The sequence below is a fragment of the Anoplophora glabripennis genome, unplaced genomic scaffold (assembly GCF_000390285.2).
Source record: "Anoplophora glabripennis isolate ALB-LARVAE unplaced genomic scaffold, Agla_2.0 scaffold970, whole genome shotgun sequence".
In the NCBI taxonomy this organism is placed as follows: domain Eukaryota; kingdom Metazoa; phylum Arthropoda; class Insecta; order Coleoptera; family Cerambycidae; genus Anoplophora; species Anoplophora glabripennis.
Window position 1 is genome coordinate 49,724 of NW_019418466.1, and position 18,125 is coordinate 67,848.

An 18,125-nucleotide genomic window follows, 5' to 3' on the forward strand; every position below is an offset into this window, starting at 1 on the left:
AATAATGGCGAAAGCACTAATTTTTCGAAGAAAATGAATATAACCTTTTTTAAAGTGCTTGGAAAGACCTTTAAAATGCTTTTTCGTACCTCAAAAACTCGCGAAGTTATGATGAAAATAAAATGATCATCTCATTTATTCGGAGAAAAAATCAACAATAAAATCTATGGCTGAACCATAAAAATAGAAACTAAGCGTAATCAATGTACAGTTGACTTTATTTAGGTACCAATAATAGGCTCTGCAAGTTTGACCGGTTTAGAATGCCTAAATTTAAAAAAAAGTTTGAAATAATATTTTTTTTTATTTTTAAAAAATTTCCTTTTTTTTGGAAATAACTCAAAAACTAAACAAGATACGTGAAAAATGCAAGAGTTCAAAATTAAAGGTCTTCTTTTTATAATATTTTTGCTCACTTTCAATTTTTCTGTAGAGCAAAAATTAACTGAAATATTACGTTTTTTTGGTTTGCATTTGCGTGTAAGGGCCACCTTCTTTGAGCCCTTAAAACCTAAAAATCTCGAAAACGAAGAATTCAAGACCCTTCCACTATAAAGGCTGATTTGTAGCTCTTGCAATTCCCTGCAAATTGCTTTTTGGAGCGATGAAAAATATTAAAAATTAAAAAAGTTATCGTGAAAGAACGAATTGTATTATTCAGTGAAAATTGTCGGATCGTGTAAATGGCTTAACTGTTCTTCAGCGCTTGCGGTTCGAGTCCTTCGTTAAGGCTACTAACAAGAAAACGGCTGTGAAACTATCATCTTTTGTCCCCACAGTTGACGCTCTGGACCGACACATTAAGAGAGTTTTTTTACAAACTCAAGTGTGACTTGGTAATGATAGCATTAATCCAACTGATTGGGAATGGATTAGAAATGAAAATTCTCTCCAGCCTGCACCCAAAGAACTTTTAAAAATGATATTTTGCAATTGCAAAAAAGGATGCGGTGTGACTTGCAATTGCCGAAAAGTTGGACTCTATTGTAATGCGACATGCGGAACATGTTCTGGGAACAGTTGCCAAAATTGTTCTCCGATCACGGGCCAAACAGAAGAAGTCGACAGTGATGATAGTTCTTTAGATGATATGTAAATTTTTGATAATCAAGTATAATTGTATAATACACAAATAATTTTTTTATTTTCCCTTTTAATAATTACATAATTTAAGTTTCGAGTTTTAAGTAATCTCGTTGAATTGAATTTTCATGAAAATCGGGCGTGTGTCAATAATTCGGAGGTAATACCCTATTTTTACCGTTGTATACTGGACTATTGGTCCTGCTTTTCTTTTTACCAATCATAATAATCAGCAGTATAAGAAACTGAATAATTTTTCATCTCCAAGTATTTCCAAAGCCTTCTAGATTATAAAACTTAGACAGGAACTTCATAAAGCCAAATTTTTAATAAAAAAAATCCCTAGTGATTTTCTCAAAATTTGTTGAACTAAAGTGGGAATGAAACAAAAACTACAAAATGTGAAGACAAGTAAATATTCGGATAAATGAATATGCTTATGATATTTTATTAATTTGACCTTTACAACAGCACGAATTTTCTTTAGCGTAGTGTCGACTAAGGATCTACAAAACTCCCAAATCTCCTGGATTTTTCTTTTGAAATCAGGAATTTTCCTTTGGCTGTCGTTCCCCAAGAACTTTTTCTTATAAGTTATAATGTTTCGGTGACATTTAGGTAGGGGTTTCTTGACGGCCAGCTCAAGACAATATCAGTTTCAAACCATTTTTTTTTTAAATTCGATCGTATGCACCTGTTGGAATTGGGATTTAATCCAAACTAAACGGTTTTTCTTTTCGTACTCAGCGGATTTTCGTTGGGCTAGATGAAAATAACTTTCAACATTAATAAATAATTATTCACCTTTAAGGATTGTAACCACAGTTGTATTTCCATAGACGACAATATTCCCTCGATACTATTGTCTCTCTTGGTTCCACACCGCGGTAATTTCTCTCCTTTAAAGCACTTGTAGATGTTAACAAGGGGTATTTGTGCCCTTTTCATCACTTTAGGCTATCGACCACAACTCTTTTTTGCGTGGATTTCGGCATATTCACTTCGCCAGCAATTTTTTTCATCGATTTGCCTCGCTCATATTATTATTTTACGCACTTTTTGAGATTGTTGAGCCACGCGTCATTGTTCGAAATCGTCACGGTTAGTGACAGACTTACGAATTATAACAATGGACTTTTTTATTTCCAGCACCTACTTGGTTTTTAAGGCTAAAAACGCGTATGAACATTTAGTTGTCAGCATTAACGAAATATTACTGTGACAGGTTTAAAGATCATTACAAATTTACTTATTTTTAAAATAGTAATCCAAATGCTATGATGGTTGGTTGGTTGAAAAATGAGGATGCTAATGTTCAACACAGTTGATACTGTTGATGATTTAACTGTTATTACCAAAATTATAGCTTCTCCTAACATATAGTTGTTAGAGCTTGTATAATCTCTATGTACAATTAGAGACAGACCTATTGAACTTGTCGAATCGTTAATGAACTTTAAAAGCCAAATATTTTGGGTAAATTGAACTTCTGAATAAAAACTAGGGCGGTGCGAATGTTATTTATTTGCTAATTTCAGGGATCTTTAAAAATAATTTGTCCTAAATTTGTTTGAGCTACTTAGTCCCGTTCTGTAGTTATCCAGAGTCGTCCCTCGGACAAATTTCTCCACAGCCATAGGGAAAGGTACTTCTTGAGTTAAATATTTCCTAAAATACGAACGATTAAGAAAATTAAAAATAAAGTATCATTTCATTATTATCGATGCTATTAATGATATGATTAGGCTATTGATTATGTCATAAGGTATATAACTACAACGTTGATGGGTTTTTAGTGCATGAATCGTTCAAATGGTCATTTAGAATGAAAAGACCACGGAGTGCTATTAAATTAGAGGGTGAAAATTGGAGATAGGGGTGAAAATGCACCTCTTTCAATTTTTTAATTGTAGCTCGAAAACGAAGCAAAATTTCGCTGTAGTTCATCGGGAAAATTATTTAGAGAATTGAATTTCTCATCGAAATAGCTTATAAAATTTAAAAAGAAAATTTTACGCAAAATAATCGTTAATAAACAATTTGAAAAAAGCAAAAAATTCAATTTTTTTTACTTTTTTGCCTCTAGTTTTTTTTTTTGAGAGATTTGATCTATAAAAATATCGTGTAAAACAATAAATAATGGTACTTCTCTCTTGAGTATTTTCGTGTTTTTTTTTAATTTATGAGCACCCTATACATCAAATCTAAGGTGTTTGTATGACAAGTCTAATTTTTTCGAGGAACTTTTTATAAAGAGTGACATTTTTCGATACAGTCAAAAACAAAAGAGTTTCTCCTCTTGTCAACTCCATCCGTTGACACACTGTATATACATTATTAATAAACTTTATTGTACTTAAATTCTCAAGTTTTTACTAAATTATTTTATTAAAAAAGTAAAAAAATCAAAAAATCTTATTTTTTGCTTCCTTTAAAATTGTTTATTAACGATTTTTTGCATAAACTTTTTCTTTTACATTTTTTAAATAAGCCATTTCGGTGAGAAATTCAATTCTCTACAAAATTTTTCCTATGAACTATAACGAAATTTTGCTTCGTTTTCGTGCTGTATTTAAAAAACTGCAAAAGTGCTTTTCACACTTATTTTTTCATTTTTAATGACCCTTCGAACAGGTCATGTGATGAAAATCCTTGAACGTCTTATTTCCTTCCTTTTTTGCAAAAAAATGAGAATTAAAACGTATAAGGGTAAATGCGACGAAAATTGAAAAAATGACTAAGTTTGAGCGGCCTTATATCAGTCAATTTTCATCAAAAAATACTCTACAATCTCTTGTTTTGAAGGAAATTTTATATACTTTTTTTTCTATGAAGCAATGCCTGTACCTATCTCTGCTCAGAAAAAAGTTATTTGCATAAAAGTAAAGAAAAACAAAAAATTGAATTTTTTGCATTTTTTTGTTAAATTGTTTTTAATATATTTTGCAGTAAATAATTTTTTTAAATTTTTTAAATAAGCTATTTGGAAAAATGTATCTCGGGGGTTCTCGCGGGTGCTGATTCCGAATCTGAGGGTGAAAAATATCCCCTGTGCTCGTGGAGGGTAGTGCTGGCAAAAACCGGAAAAAAGTGAAACCGGTTAACCGGGTTCCGTAAAAACCGATTTCAGATAAAACCGGTTAGTCGAATTGTTGCTAAAACCGGTTATTCGAATAACCCGTTACTTGAATCGCCAAAACCGGATATCTGAAAATCGGTGCTTTACAAAGACAGACCCGGAGAAATGGATGTTTAAAAAAAAAAGGTCTTGACAAAACTCTGGAAGTCAAATTTGTTTACAAAGAAATCGATCTCCAAAAAAAAAAGGTCAATTGCAATCGGACAAAGGGGGCGGTGGGGGGGAGGGGGGGTTATAATATTCATGAACTGGTAACATGGAATAATGAGTATTTTGGGGATAGAAAATTATAATGTGTATAAATATACTTTTATACTTTAGAACAATAAATATATTTAAACAAATTATCAGCCTTATCCTTTTTTTTCCAACCGAATTTTTTAGATTGAGTTTTGTCCTATGATTTTCCATTAATTTATATTCATCCTTCTTAGAAGATTAACGCCCTTGCCCAAAATTATCAGAAATAGTCATCGGACGCATTTGGCAGGGTCAGATTCGAAATCAGCACCGGCAGAAAACCCCGAAATCCATTTTTCCAGTTATTTCGGGAACTTTAGATTTTTTCACCCGGAAGTCGCCCTCCGGGGGGTCGAGTGGACTGGATATATGCATATTCGAATTCTGCGCCCCCCAAAACCCCCGAGTACCAATTTTTGCGGTATTTCGTGCACTTTGGCAAGTTTCTCGGATGCGATACACTTCTAGATGCACTTCATGCACCCGCGATGCATTTCCGCCACTTCCGGATAATAAAAAAGGCGGGACTTTTTTCCGACGGTCTTTCTGAATAAAATACAAAAAACCGCATTCAAATCGGACCGGGCCGCGAAAATCTAGATATTTTTCTCTTTATTGCCTGGTCTATTTTAAGACGTAATCAATAGCCTATATAGGCCTAGATGCTTACCAATTATTTTCATCAATGACGCTGTGCACTTTGGGCGTGTCCATGCCATTAAACTCGAATGACATAGCCACGGTGTACGCACCAGCGTCTTCCACCACCAGCCAGTCGCCACTATTCAATTTGGGAAGCAGAATATTCTTCGCTAGTTTGTCCCAGGAATCACATGTGGGTCCCCAAATGACGGTGGGATAGAGTTCGCCGCCGATTTTGGTATTTAGTGGTTGGAACGAGTAATTCTCGTCGAATAGAATTGGAATGAGTCCTCCGTATACCCCAACGTCAACGTAGTAAGCGTAAGATCTCTCGTTAGTCTGGGTTTTTGTGGCTTTTAGTGAGTGGATACTCGTAACTAGAGTAAAAGCGGAATTGACGTAGTACCGACCGGGCTCAGATGTAATACGGACTGTCGGATCAGGGAAGTATTCTTCTATGGCCTCGTTTATAATTCCGCCAATCTAAAAAAAATGGGGTGTTTGCATAAAAAAATGTGTAGTGTTTTATTATTGACTACTGTTCTACAATGAAAGTTAATAACTGTACAAATAATTATGCTGATTAACAAGTGTAAACATGACTAATTTTTTACCTGGAACATAAAAATTTTATGGCAAGATGTATGCAATATGTAATAAATAAAATTTTTAATAAACATTAAATGTTCAACAATCAATTGTAAATTGTTTTTTTGAATTTGACTTATCCAGGTGTAAGCCGGATTTCTTCATTTCAGTTCTGAGTTAATATAAATTTCTAAATTAATAAATCAAAATAAACGGCTAAAATGACATCTTTCTTAAATTACCTTTTCCTTTGATAAAAATAAAATATCTACACCACTGGTGCCATAGACTGATTCAGTGTTTTAATTTTTATGGAATACCAATTTGTATTGGGAAATATAATGTTGGTTGCCTATCGTCGCGGTTACGTGGGTCTCGGACATTAATGAAGGCCCTGTATTTTTTTCCAGGTAATAATTTCTGCAAATTTAACATTAGGCTATCACAGAATGCTTGGACTATAAGAGTTTAGTCCAGGCGGTATCTGTCTTACAAAGGGTGTACTTGGGTAAAACGCATATGATCGGAAATTTTTGCTTTAACGGCTTCTAAATAACATCAGAAATGATAATTTTTCTATGCAAATAAAAAAAACGTGGGCTTAATTGTTATTACAAAAAAGTATAAAAAAATAACAAAAAAAATCATTTTTTTCTTGGATTTCTCGTCGACAACTTAGCAACTATTCATTTTAGACAAAAATGGAAGAGGAAAAAAAGTTTTGTAATTAAATTTTGAACAAGATAGAGTTAGTTGCAATTCGAAAAAATAATTATTGTTGTTGCAAAAATCGGAAAAATCATTTAAAAAATTGCAAAAAATGCTAGTTTATTTGTCAATTTTTTTCAGACACTTGAATAATACCTAGGATCTTCATACTTTTCCCAATTAAACTTCTTAGTGCATAGAATCATCACACCAAATTTCATCCAATTCGGTTCGATAGTTTTTACATAATAATTGTTTAATTTTTTTTTTTTTTTTTAAATTAAAAAATTTTCAAAATCAAATTTCTAAAAATCTAAAGCCTTTGAATACTTGAAAATTTCACCACAAAAAGAAGAGCTCTCAAGCTTTAAAATGCTTTTTGAAAAATTCAAATCGGACGATTAGGTGAGCCGTGGTGATTGTTTAAACATTTTCGCAATTTTCACGCTTATAAACAATTGCAATAATTTAATGTTTTTTTATTTTTTTTAATTTTAAAATATGGTTTGAAAGTACTCGGAAAGACGAGTATTTAAAAAAAAACCTGATGATCCGCCCATTATTTTCGGAGTTATAGCCCGTTAAAGTTAACCCTTATTTACAGCAAAACTATAAGGGTATAAGGGCTGTTTTTTGAACTAATAGGTTTGTCATTCCGAGTACTTTCCAGATATAAATTTTCAAAATTTGCAATCACGGGCGTCCCATTTAAAATGTCACTCAAAGATATTCAAGACCGCGTGAAATCAATGAGGTATCAGTGGTGGGGGGAGCAAACACACAGCTACTCCGATCTGAATTCTCGAGTTCAAAACTGCGACGCTCGGAAAAATTTCACTTATCTCAGCTTCTAATGGACCAATTTCGATGATTTTTTTTTAAATCGATGTCTCGCAACTTAAAAAATTCAATTATCATATTTTCAACTACCTTTTATTATTAATTATTGGACTTTTGACATGCCGATAAACAGTTACTTTAAAAAATGATTAATTTATTATGTTTATTTATTTACTATGTTAATATTCACGACCAAAATTTTTGCATGTTGCACCAGGTAATACTAGTAAGTTTGTTTAAATATTATAAAATTGTTTAAACAATAATTATTTAAATAAACAACTGAAAATTGGTATTAATTTTTAGTTGTACGATAAATTTCTAAAAATCTTTCAAAAAAAAATAAATTGTGAATAATTATAATTTTAATTTTTTCGTTTACTTTTAAAATATTTATCTAAAATTTATTTTTTATTTATAAAAAAAAGTATAAGAATCTTTTGGATACTTAATTAATACCAACAACATGGTGCAACATGCAAAAATTTTGGTCGTGAAAATTAACATAGTAAATAAATAAACATAATAAATTAATCATTTTTTAAAGTAACTGTTTATCGGCATGTCAAAAGTCCAATAATTAATAATAAAATGTAGTTGAAAATATGATAATTGAATTTTTTAGTTGCGAGACATCGATTTAAAAAAAAATCATCGAAATTGGTCCATTAGACGCTGAGATAAGTGAAATTTTTCCGAGTGTCGCAATTTTGAACTCGAGAATTCAGATCGGAGTAGCTGTGTGTTTGCTCCCCCCACCACTGATACCTCATTGATTTCACGCGGTCTTGAATATCTTTGAGTGACATTTTAAATGGGACGCCCGTGATTGCAAATTTTGAAAATTTATATCTGGAAAGTACTCGGAATAACAAACCTATTGGTTCAAAAAACAGCCCTTATAGTTTTGCTGTAAATAAGGGTTAACTTTAACGGGCTATAACTCCGAAAATAATGGGCGGATCATCAGGTTTTTTTTTAAATACTCGCCTTTCCGAGTACTTTCAAACCATATTTTAAAATAAAAAAAAATTTGAAAAAACATTAAATTATTGCAATTGTTTATAAGCGTGAAAATTGCGAAAATGTTTAAACAATCACCACGGCTCACCTAATCGTCCGATTTGAATTTTTCAAAAAGCATTTTAAAGCTTGAGAGCTCTTCTTTTTGTGGTGAAATTTTCAAGTATTCAAAGGCTTTAGATTTTTAGAAATTTGATTTTGAAAATTTTTTAATTTAAAAAAAATAAAAAAATTAAACAATTATTATGTAAAAACTATCGAACCGAATTGGATGAAATTTGGTGTGATGATTCTATGCACTAAGAAGTTTAATTGGGAAAAGTATGAAGATCCTAGGTATTATTCAAGTGTCTGAAAAAAATTGACAAATAAACTAGCATTTTTTGCAATTTTTTAAATGATTTTTCCGATTTTTGCAACAACAATAATTATTTTTTCGAATTGCAACTAACTCTATCTTGATCAAAATTTAATTACAAAACTTTTTTTCCTCTTCCATTTTTGTCTAAAATGAATAGTTGCTAAGTTGTCGACGAGAAATCCAAGAAAAAAATGAATTTTTTTGCTATTTTTTTATACTTTTTTGCAATAACAATTAAGCCCACGTTTTTTTTATTTGCATAGAAATATTATCATTTCTGATGTTATTTAGAAGCCGTTAAAGCAAATATCTCCGATCATATGCGTTTTACCCAACCCGAAACAAGTACCGCCTGGACTAGTGGGACATTTCAGTAAGGTCATTTTTATAATTTCTTTGATATTGCAACAAAATTTGCTCCATTTGGTGTTTAGCATTTTTCCCTAGAAGAAATTATCCTGCACCTATTTGATAAACACTTACCTCCTTAATGGATGTACATTTTTCTCCGGGAAATCCCCCACCTATATCCAACAAATTAAAATCATAACCCACTTTGGCGGCCTCGTCGAAGACGTGTCTCGCCGCAGCGAAAGCGCTTTTGAATATCGAAAAATTTTTGCTACCGGAACCAATGTGAAAGGCCACCCCTACAACATTTAGGTCCAAAGAAAAGGCAGTTTTCAACAGGTCCGCAGCCTCAGTTTCATAGTCACATCCGTATTTCTCCCCGAAGACGTACAACGCCGTTAAATCGTCGCATTTGATTCGAATGAGCAACCTGAAACAGATTTGTTGTCGAAATACTGTTTTACTTTTACTTTAAGTTGAAATATACTAATAGGCCAAGCAAATAAAATTTTTACTCGAAAAAATTCCTATCCGCGATATTATTGTAAAATTGTCTAAAGGAACATAATACAAGCCATCTTTCATCTCGTGAGTCAAAAAATGTTATTAGCTAACTTTTCTATTTAAACAAATAAGTTAGGTAAACAATTTTTTCACTTTGCAGGGAAAACCATCAATTTAAACGAAAAGTGACTCGCAGACAGCTTATAGGGAATAAAATTATCTACAAAATCAGACTTGTTAAATTAAAATGGGTTAATAAACAAAAAAGTTATTGCAAAAAAACAAGAAAAGTACCCATTTTTTAATTTGTTGATAACTATCGCATTTATTGTTGAAATTTTATAAAACCCATGACAAGTTGAGGGTTTTGTCATACTTTAAAAGTGTGCCAAAAGTGGGCGCTGTAATTGCAATAGTTTTCGCACAATTCTATTTATTTATAGCGGAGGCTCCATAAGTTATGAACTTTAAGCCTCTGTACAGGCGTTAATTTTCAACCAACATGATTCTGAAAGCGTCATTGTAATCTTGAATGACGTAATTAAGCGACCTATTAAAAATATCACCGTTTTTTTTGACATTAACATTATCAAATTGTGCATTAAAAGACAGTGCGTTTTCGCTTATAAACAATTTGAATAAAATTGTTGCTATTTATGCTACCTCACCGAAAATAGATGCAATGGATGGCTCGCAAAAAAATACAAATTTAAAAAAAAGTACCCTCTACGACCGACAAGAGCCAAGATAAGATTTCTTTTAAAATCGTAGCGCAATTGTTTATAAACATTAAGGCTTGAATTTTTCGCAAAATAAAGTTTACGACGTAAACTACGATTTCCCGTGAATTGCATTGAAAAATGTGGAAAATTAACGACTCACGAGCCCTTTAAAGAGAAGGTACTTGCTAAGTAAACTGTCCGGCGGCCGGCGGCGTGGTGGTGGGGGAAGTGCGCGCTGTAAATTTTGCAATATCTCGGCTTCTATTCATCGTAGAAACTTTTTTTTTTTTTAAACTGGGGTAGCTCGACGAAAAAATAACAATGGGCATATTTACGAATTCGTAGAATAGCCCTGAACCCCAGAAAAAATGCATCTTTTATAATTATTTTTTTTTAATTTACAAAAATGTCACAAAAATTATTGTTAAACGAAATATTAATTAAAATTTCAATTTCGGAATTATTTTACTATTATTAAATAAATAAATGAAGCTATCGTTCATTTAAAAAGTTATTTCTTTTACATATTAAGGCAAAGTAAACTTGTTTTTTCAATATTTTGTTAGCTATTTAATTACGATTTAAATGTAAAATTAAAGTAAAAATTCACAAATTATTTTCAAATTATTATTTATTGTTAAAAGATTTAAAAAAGAATAAAAAGCATTTGAATTTATTGCAAAATTCTCAAAATTAAAAAATATTAATAAAAATAATGCGGTCGATAAAATTACAATTTTAACTTCTTGAAAGGCGGTGAATTTGATTCCATATCATTTTCTTCTTCTTTATCATATGAATCTTTGCAGCATAGTCAAAATTGCATTTTTTCTGGGGTTTGAGGCTATTCTACGAATTCGTAAATATGCCCATTGTTAGTTTTTCGTCGAGCTACCCCAGTTTAAAAAAAAGAAGAAGAAAAGAAGCGCGCATCAATTTGAACTTTGGATTTCATTTTTCTCGCGCGCGCGACTCGCTTGGACGAGCTTCCCCCACCACCCCGCCGGACATTTTACTTAGCAAATACCTTCTCTTTAAAAGGCTCGTGAGTCGTTCATTTTCCACATATTTCAATGCAATTCACGGGAAATCGTAGTTTACGTCGTAAACTTTATTTCGCAAAAAATTCAAGTCTTAATGATTATAAACAATTGCGCTACGATTTAAAAAAATTCTTATCTTGGCTCCTGTTGGTCGTTGAGGGTACTTTTTTTAAATTTGTATTTTTTTGCCAGCTATCCAGCTATTTTCGATGAGGTAGCATAAATAGCAACAATTTTATTAAAATTGTTTATAAGCGAAAAACTTATTAGTAACAGAAATTTTTAGAAAGCTATAACAGTACCTATAGAAATTTTTTGTGTACTATTTTTCACACATATTCTGTCTGCTTTGGAATATACCCACTCCACAATTTTTCACAAACCTGCAGATGATTTATACAAAAAAACTTTTTGCTGTGTATTTTACATTGATATAGTATTAAAGACATTGTGGTTAGTTATTCGTTGATATAAGATCTTTTTGCTTCACCATCAAGGAAACTAGCATTTTTTATTCCAAAAAGGTTACTGCTTTGTTAAATTTATTGCCTCCTTATTATTTTTTTAAGTTTAAATAAAATACTATAACTTCAAAAACTACGGTTTGTTCTAGTGTCCGACACTAAATCGTACATTCCAGGGTCGTACTTTCTTTTCATGTGAAAATTAAAGTAGCCAAATTTTGATAATGAACTTATCCCATACCCATACTGTTTTTTTATGAGATGGTTCCTATGCTCACACACAAACTTCCATGATGAAATAAATTATAATGGAATAAAAAATTAATATTGGAGTTGCTGATTCTCAGATCTCGAAAACGACTGCACATTTTGTACAAAATATTTATTTTAATAATTAAAACTGTCGTTTTTTAATTTTCGACAAAATTAAATTTTCTTATTAGTTTTACCTATTTTAATTTGATACTAACTTTCTATTTATCAAACTTCATAATGCTGTAACTTTATGAAAACTGAAAATTTACAGAAAAATAAAAAAATTGCTGTATCCCTAAAAATTGGTACCACCCTTTGTTATCAAAATATGACCGCGTTAACTTTCACTTACCGCTACTGCAATTGAATTATACTTCTATTATGTACAATATAAAGATGTATCAATCAGTAATTTAATTTCAAATAAGTACATATTTTAAATATGCCATCGTTTCCTCTATAGTTTAAAATTTTCTAAATCCGTCCCTGGTTTTTACGTCATGTGCGATTTACCCACGGACCTTAGACCTACAAGTAAATACAACGTATTCTTGGATTCCGTGATAACGGCGCCCATGAAGGACTATGTAAAAAAGTAAGACACAAACAACTTCCGCAAACAATCCTTTTCAGGACATGTAGCATCAAAATCCCACTTACTTTGCATTCGGATGAAAACTCTTAATTTTGTACAACTCATGCTCGTTGTCGAACGTCATCAAATCCACCCCTACCGCGGCGGCATATTTTAAGTACGACTCCTTCTTAGTCGGATTGGCGTACACTATCCGGCTTGGATGGACACCCAATGAAAGCACTTTCCTGATTTCTCCTTCCGAGGCACAGTCAAAACCGATGCCAAGAGCTGCCAAAGTCTCTAGCACTATCCTACTGTCGTTGCATTTAACAGCTGCAAATTAGAAACATCGTTGAAAAGTTCTTTGGCATATGTTTGTGTATTAATTAGATATACCATTTTTAGGTTGATTATTTATTATTAGCTATTTAATTCAAATAGATTTTTTTCGTGTACCCATTCTAGCCACTCAAGACAGGAGTATCTTTTTAATCTAGAAAACCCTGAAATTTACGATTTTGATATTAATAACACATTTGGTCTAGGGACAATCGTCAGATATCAGAATAACCTTGCATTCGCGTTCAGTGACCTCAAAAACATTCAGACGAATTTTTTCAGATTTTTCAGACTGATTTTAACTTTTCTATCGGAAAATACTTTCTTGAATTACCTTGAATGACTTCTAGGGTGTATCGTAGGGGTAAGCAAACCTCGGATTCGGGTTCAGTGACCTCTAAAACATAAGCATGAATTTTTTCAGATTTTTTGGAGGTCATTTCTTGATTTGACCTTCAAGTCACCTTGAACCTGACGTGATGAAGCTTAAATAACCTTGGATTCGCGTTCAGTGACCTCAAAAACATTCAGACAAATTTTTTCAGATATTTCATACTAATTTTAACTTTTCTATCGAAAATACTTCATGAATGATCTTGAAATGACCTTGAATGACCTTTAAGATGTATCGAAAGGGTAAACAAACCTCGGATTCGGGTTCAGTGACCTCTAAAACATAAGCATGAATTTTTTCAGATTTTTTGGAGGTCATTTCTTGATTTGACCTGTTCTTATAAGAGTTAATACTTAATCTAAGTTTGAAACAAAGGATCATCTTCAAAGAGCCCTAGGTCCATTAGGAAGCAGTTTTGGATAAGACGATTTATGTCAAATCGATAAGAAGTCTCATCTCTAGAATTTGTCGTCTTCGTTTGTCGGTTTAATTTCCGATTTTATACGTGTTACTTACCGTAATGTGTGGTGACACGAGGCATAGTCTTTTTCCAATTTTGATATTTCCGGATGAGATCGGGAACATCACAAACGTAGAAAGGGTTCTCTTGAACGCCACTGAGTGCAATTTTTCTAATCACCGACCATACATCTAACTCGGGAAGAATTTGAATACGATCGTCCTCGTCCTTAGTATGGTGATTGTTTAAAAATGCCATCGCTTTCTTCTACCTGCAATAATCGAACAGTGAAATAATTGAAAATGAAAAGACATTTGCAATAGGCACCAGTGTAAAAAATTGCAAGGTTACCAGAACAATAATAATAGTTGATAAAACAGTGGCGCATCCAGCATTTTGGTTTGGAGAAATTTGTTAAAATGTAATGGTTTATTAAATTTAGTTTGACCCATTCCTAATCAGTTAGAACAATAGGATCAGATTATTTTCTCGAGCACATAAAAATTTAACACCGTATTCAAAACCGTTTGATTTAATAACAATGTAATAAAACCTCATATTATTTACTTCATGGCAATATTATTTATAGATAATGACACTGACTGATTTCAGTAAATTATAACTGTTACAAAATGTATGCATGAGATTCAATGTAGGTTGCTCAAGATATACAAGCATGGTAAACATGTAAAGGACGATATGCTGGTTGTCTACTAAAATTTGTAAATTATTAAATAACTTATTGTGTAAATGTTTATCAACTAATTTTCAATTATATAATGTTGTATGTAATTATCATACTAGGAAAATAGATAATTTAGACATTGTTTGTACAAATTTAATGTCAGCAAGGAAAATGTTTTTGATAGAGGAATATTGAAATATAACAACGTGCTATTTGAGTAATGGTGAGATATAACTTATGAAGCATGTGTCATATTTTTAAATGTCATTGCTAAGTGGCACATGTACCATTAACAACAAGTGTTCCATACGTTTAAACGCAAATTATTTGAATATTTGATAAGGATCTAAAATAGTTCAGAATTTTTTAATATTTCAATTATTATTGGATTCTACAGGGTTGGCCAAATGTTTCGGAACACCTGTGTATAGGGTGAACCATAAGTTTGACAAAATTTTTTGTAGTATTTTACTAATGATGTACTTTATTTTCCAACATCTACTTTATTTTTAGAGATACGGCTTTGTCGGCAGTTTTTTAAAATGGACCGCCCTGTTAATGTTTTTTAATGTTGAATAAAATAAATAAAGAGTAAAAGTTTTATTTAATGAAAATGAAATTTGTTATTGCAAAATATTAAAAAATATATTATATTAAAAAAGATTCATTATAAATGTTCAAACTGATGACCTGCGGCAGCAGGACAAAATGCTAATCGATCAACGAAGGTTCTTAAGGAATTTTGAATGGCATGCTGTGATATTTCTTGAATAGACATCATCCAACACTTCTAACGACTGAGGTTTGGTTTTTTAGACATTTTAAATGACCCCAAAGGAAATAGTCTAACGGACTTAAATCTGGCGATCGCGGTGGCCATTCAATATATCCTCTTCACCCTAGCTTTAATCAGGCGCAGCTCCATCTTATTGGTACCAAATGTCAATAGACAGTAGTTCAGGATTTGCTTGGTTTGGAAATAAACGAATCAATGCTGGAACAATTTGCTCACACAAAAGTTGTAAATAACGATTAGAGTTCAAATTTTCTCTAAGAAAGAATGGACCGATGATGTGTCCTCTGATTATGCCCATCCATACATTTAATTTCTGAGGACATTGAGTTTGATTTTTTTCTATCCAATAACGACAGGTATGTCGATTTATAAAACCGTTCAAGCAGAATATCGATTCATCGGAGAAACGTATATTACTGACAAAGTTTCCATTATTCTCAATGTTGTTCATCATTTCCTCACAAAATTGCATCCTTCTAACAAGGTCATCCTCATCTAATTCTTGTACTAAATGTACTTCATACGGATGAAATTTATTTTTGAGCAATATCCTCCTTACTGATCTCTCGCTAATATTGTGATATAAGGCTACTTGAGGCACTGAAGTTTTAGTTATTTTTGTAGATGTGTGTTCTTCTCAACTTCTCTAGTGACTTATCTTCATTTATAGCTGATTTACGTGCGCCGGCAGTTAAAATAAGTTATTTAAAAAAAATTAAATTGAATTAAACTTTGACAAGCTCTTAATCTTAAAAAAATTGATATTTCAAAAAAAGTTCCTTACTAACTACCATCATTTTATCATGCTGAGTATCCCCTTAATTGTGTGATACATTTTAGAAACACCCAACACCCTGTATATAGTGTCTGTTAGTGTTCCTTTGAAAACTGAGGATTACGTTTGATTACTATTTAATAACTAATTAGGATAAATTATTATTTACCTTAAAATACATCTAGCGAATCTTCCGTGTATGAAAATTGCAAGTATATAAATATTTGACCACTGTAGTGTACTATTTTATTGTTTGAAGGACATATACATCAACTGTTTTTGTTCGTTAGAAAAATAATATTCCGCGTTATAATCAAACAAAAAAAATGATAAGGGAATCACAGCTGCATCAACTGCAAATTTTATTACTGTCTCTACATTCGAACTAAATGTGATTTATATGGCAGAAATTCCCTAAAGATAAACTGAAATTAACTAATTCTTTTGACATATTGCATAAAAGGTCACAATAAAAAGTTACGAGGGGGTTATCTTGTTATCTATTTAAGATTGAGACAGACAAAGATTCGTCGAAGTTATTTTACCAGAGACTATGTCGAATAGTAGTTTATTAGGCTGTATATAAATAATAATCGTCATATTTAATAACAACCGAAGTTGTGATAAACTATTGTTTTGATACTCCAATTACGATGAATTAATATGACATTGTGAATTAAATAAATCACTGCATAATTTTCTGCACACTTAGTTATATTATTTTTTTTATCTTTCAATGTAAACAAGGATCTAATCAACATTTCTTCAGTCAGATATAGTTTGGATTAAACCAAACACAATATAAAAAAGTTTACAATTATAGAATTATATATATTATATAGGACTTGTATAGCATTTGGTTCTTACCACGAGTAAGGAAATTTAATATATTATCCTGTACTGTCAATGAGAAATTGTAAGGACTGATGACGGACAGTTTCACAACTGAACAATAACTATGATAGTTTTTTATGTTAGATAAATAATTTCAAATATTTACAAAGAAGATAAGTTTCACAGAACAATGAGATGGATCACACATTTTATATTTGCCAGCATGTCTTAAGCGGTATTGTAGACTATTGTTGCAATAAAATATACGTTCACTAAAAATTCTTTGTCTTTCTTTATGTTCTTGGGGTGCACAATATTGCATTGAGAGTTTGAAGGAGTAGTGTGAAAATATAGTTTAAGTAGGTAACTCTTTAATTTTTATTTTTTAATGATATCGATGTTGATAATAGCAAGATTGGTATTCAAGAAAATGAATTTGCTGAATATTATCATTGATTAAATATTTTCAAGTGTTCAAATGTATCTACTTAATAAAAATACCTACTCATAGATTTGAAATATTTATTAAAAACATTTCATGATTTTAATAAAAAGTGTTTGTCGCTATTTTTTTTAAAGCACTGTGTTGAGTCTGTGACAACAGCTCGAACTATCTTACTGATTGGGTAAGCTCATTCTTCGCGGTATTACGACAATTACTTACTTTACACATTGAAGTAGTGATATCGATCCAAAATATTTTCCAGCAATCGCGAGTATTAAGAAGTTTCTTATTAAGTAATCGTTACTGATTACTCATCACCTGCGCACTGTATGGTAGTTATAGAGCTAGTTACAAGAACTAGACAATCACAACGAAGTCCCATTACCAATCAATTTCAAATATAGTAACGTTACATATGCAATAGCATCTTATTATCTAGTAGAACTACTTGGTATACAAATATAAAGAGTTTCACAATTTTTAATATAGTGTATTTGAGATATTTAATTCCTAGTCCCTAGGGGACTTAAAAGTCCCTACATTTTTTAATATTGTAACAAAAGCCTGGACGCGTAGTAATTTATTGGGGCGGTTTTCAGGGAGACTGGGGCTATTAGGCCTTCTAAGAACAACCACGGTCAGACGAGGGTGGTCTGAAGAGCTTTTGTCGCGGAAACTAATAAATTTACAGACTGATAATTAGAACAATCTCAAAACACTTCGGGTTAAGTAGCTTCTTGAAAACGTATCATCTGTTGCGCCCGGAAGACGCCAGCGTAGTCTGGGACGGAACGAAGAAATCGATATTTCTAATAACGCGCGAAATGCATTCGAAAGAACACGTAGGAATTCCAAGA

At 31.8% G+C, this 18,125-nt stretch overlaps 1 protein-coding gene across 2 annotated transcripts; it reads right to left on the reverse strand.

Moving 5' to 3' along the window:
- Nucleotides 1-2,589: 2,589 nt before the first annotated feature.
- On the reverse strand, nucleotides 2,590-16,917 carry LOC108915098 (ornithine decarboxylase). 2 transcript variants are annotated; one of them, XM_018721063.2, is made up of 6 exons: nucleotides 16,857-16,917; nucleotides 13,790-14,004; nucleotides 12,624-12,873; nucleotides 9,108-9,405; nucleotides 5,133-5,587; nucleotides 2,590-2,751 (listed from the first exon to the last, which is right to left on the reverse strand). In XM_018721063.2, the coding sequence occupies exons 2-6, from the start codon at nucleotides 13,989-13,991 to the stop codon at nucleotides 2,628-2,630; spliced, it is 1,329 nt and encodes a 442-aa protein (XP_018576579.1). In that variant the 5' UTR covers nucleotides 13,992-14,004; nucleotides 16,857-16,917; the 3' UTR covers nucleotides 2,590-2,627. The 2 variants fall into 2 exon arrangements, with proteins under 2 accessions (XP_018576579.1, XP_018576578.1); XM_018721062.1 differs by lacking the exon at nucleotides 16,857-16,917 and adding an exon at nucleotides 16,159-16,381.
- Nucleotides 16,918-18,125: the final 1,208 nt, after the last annotated feature.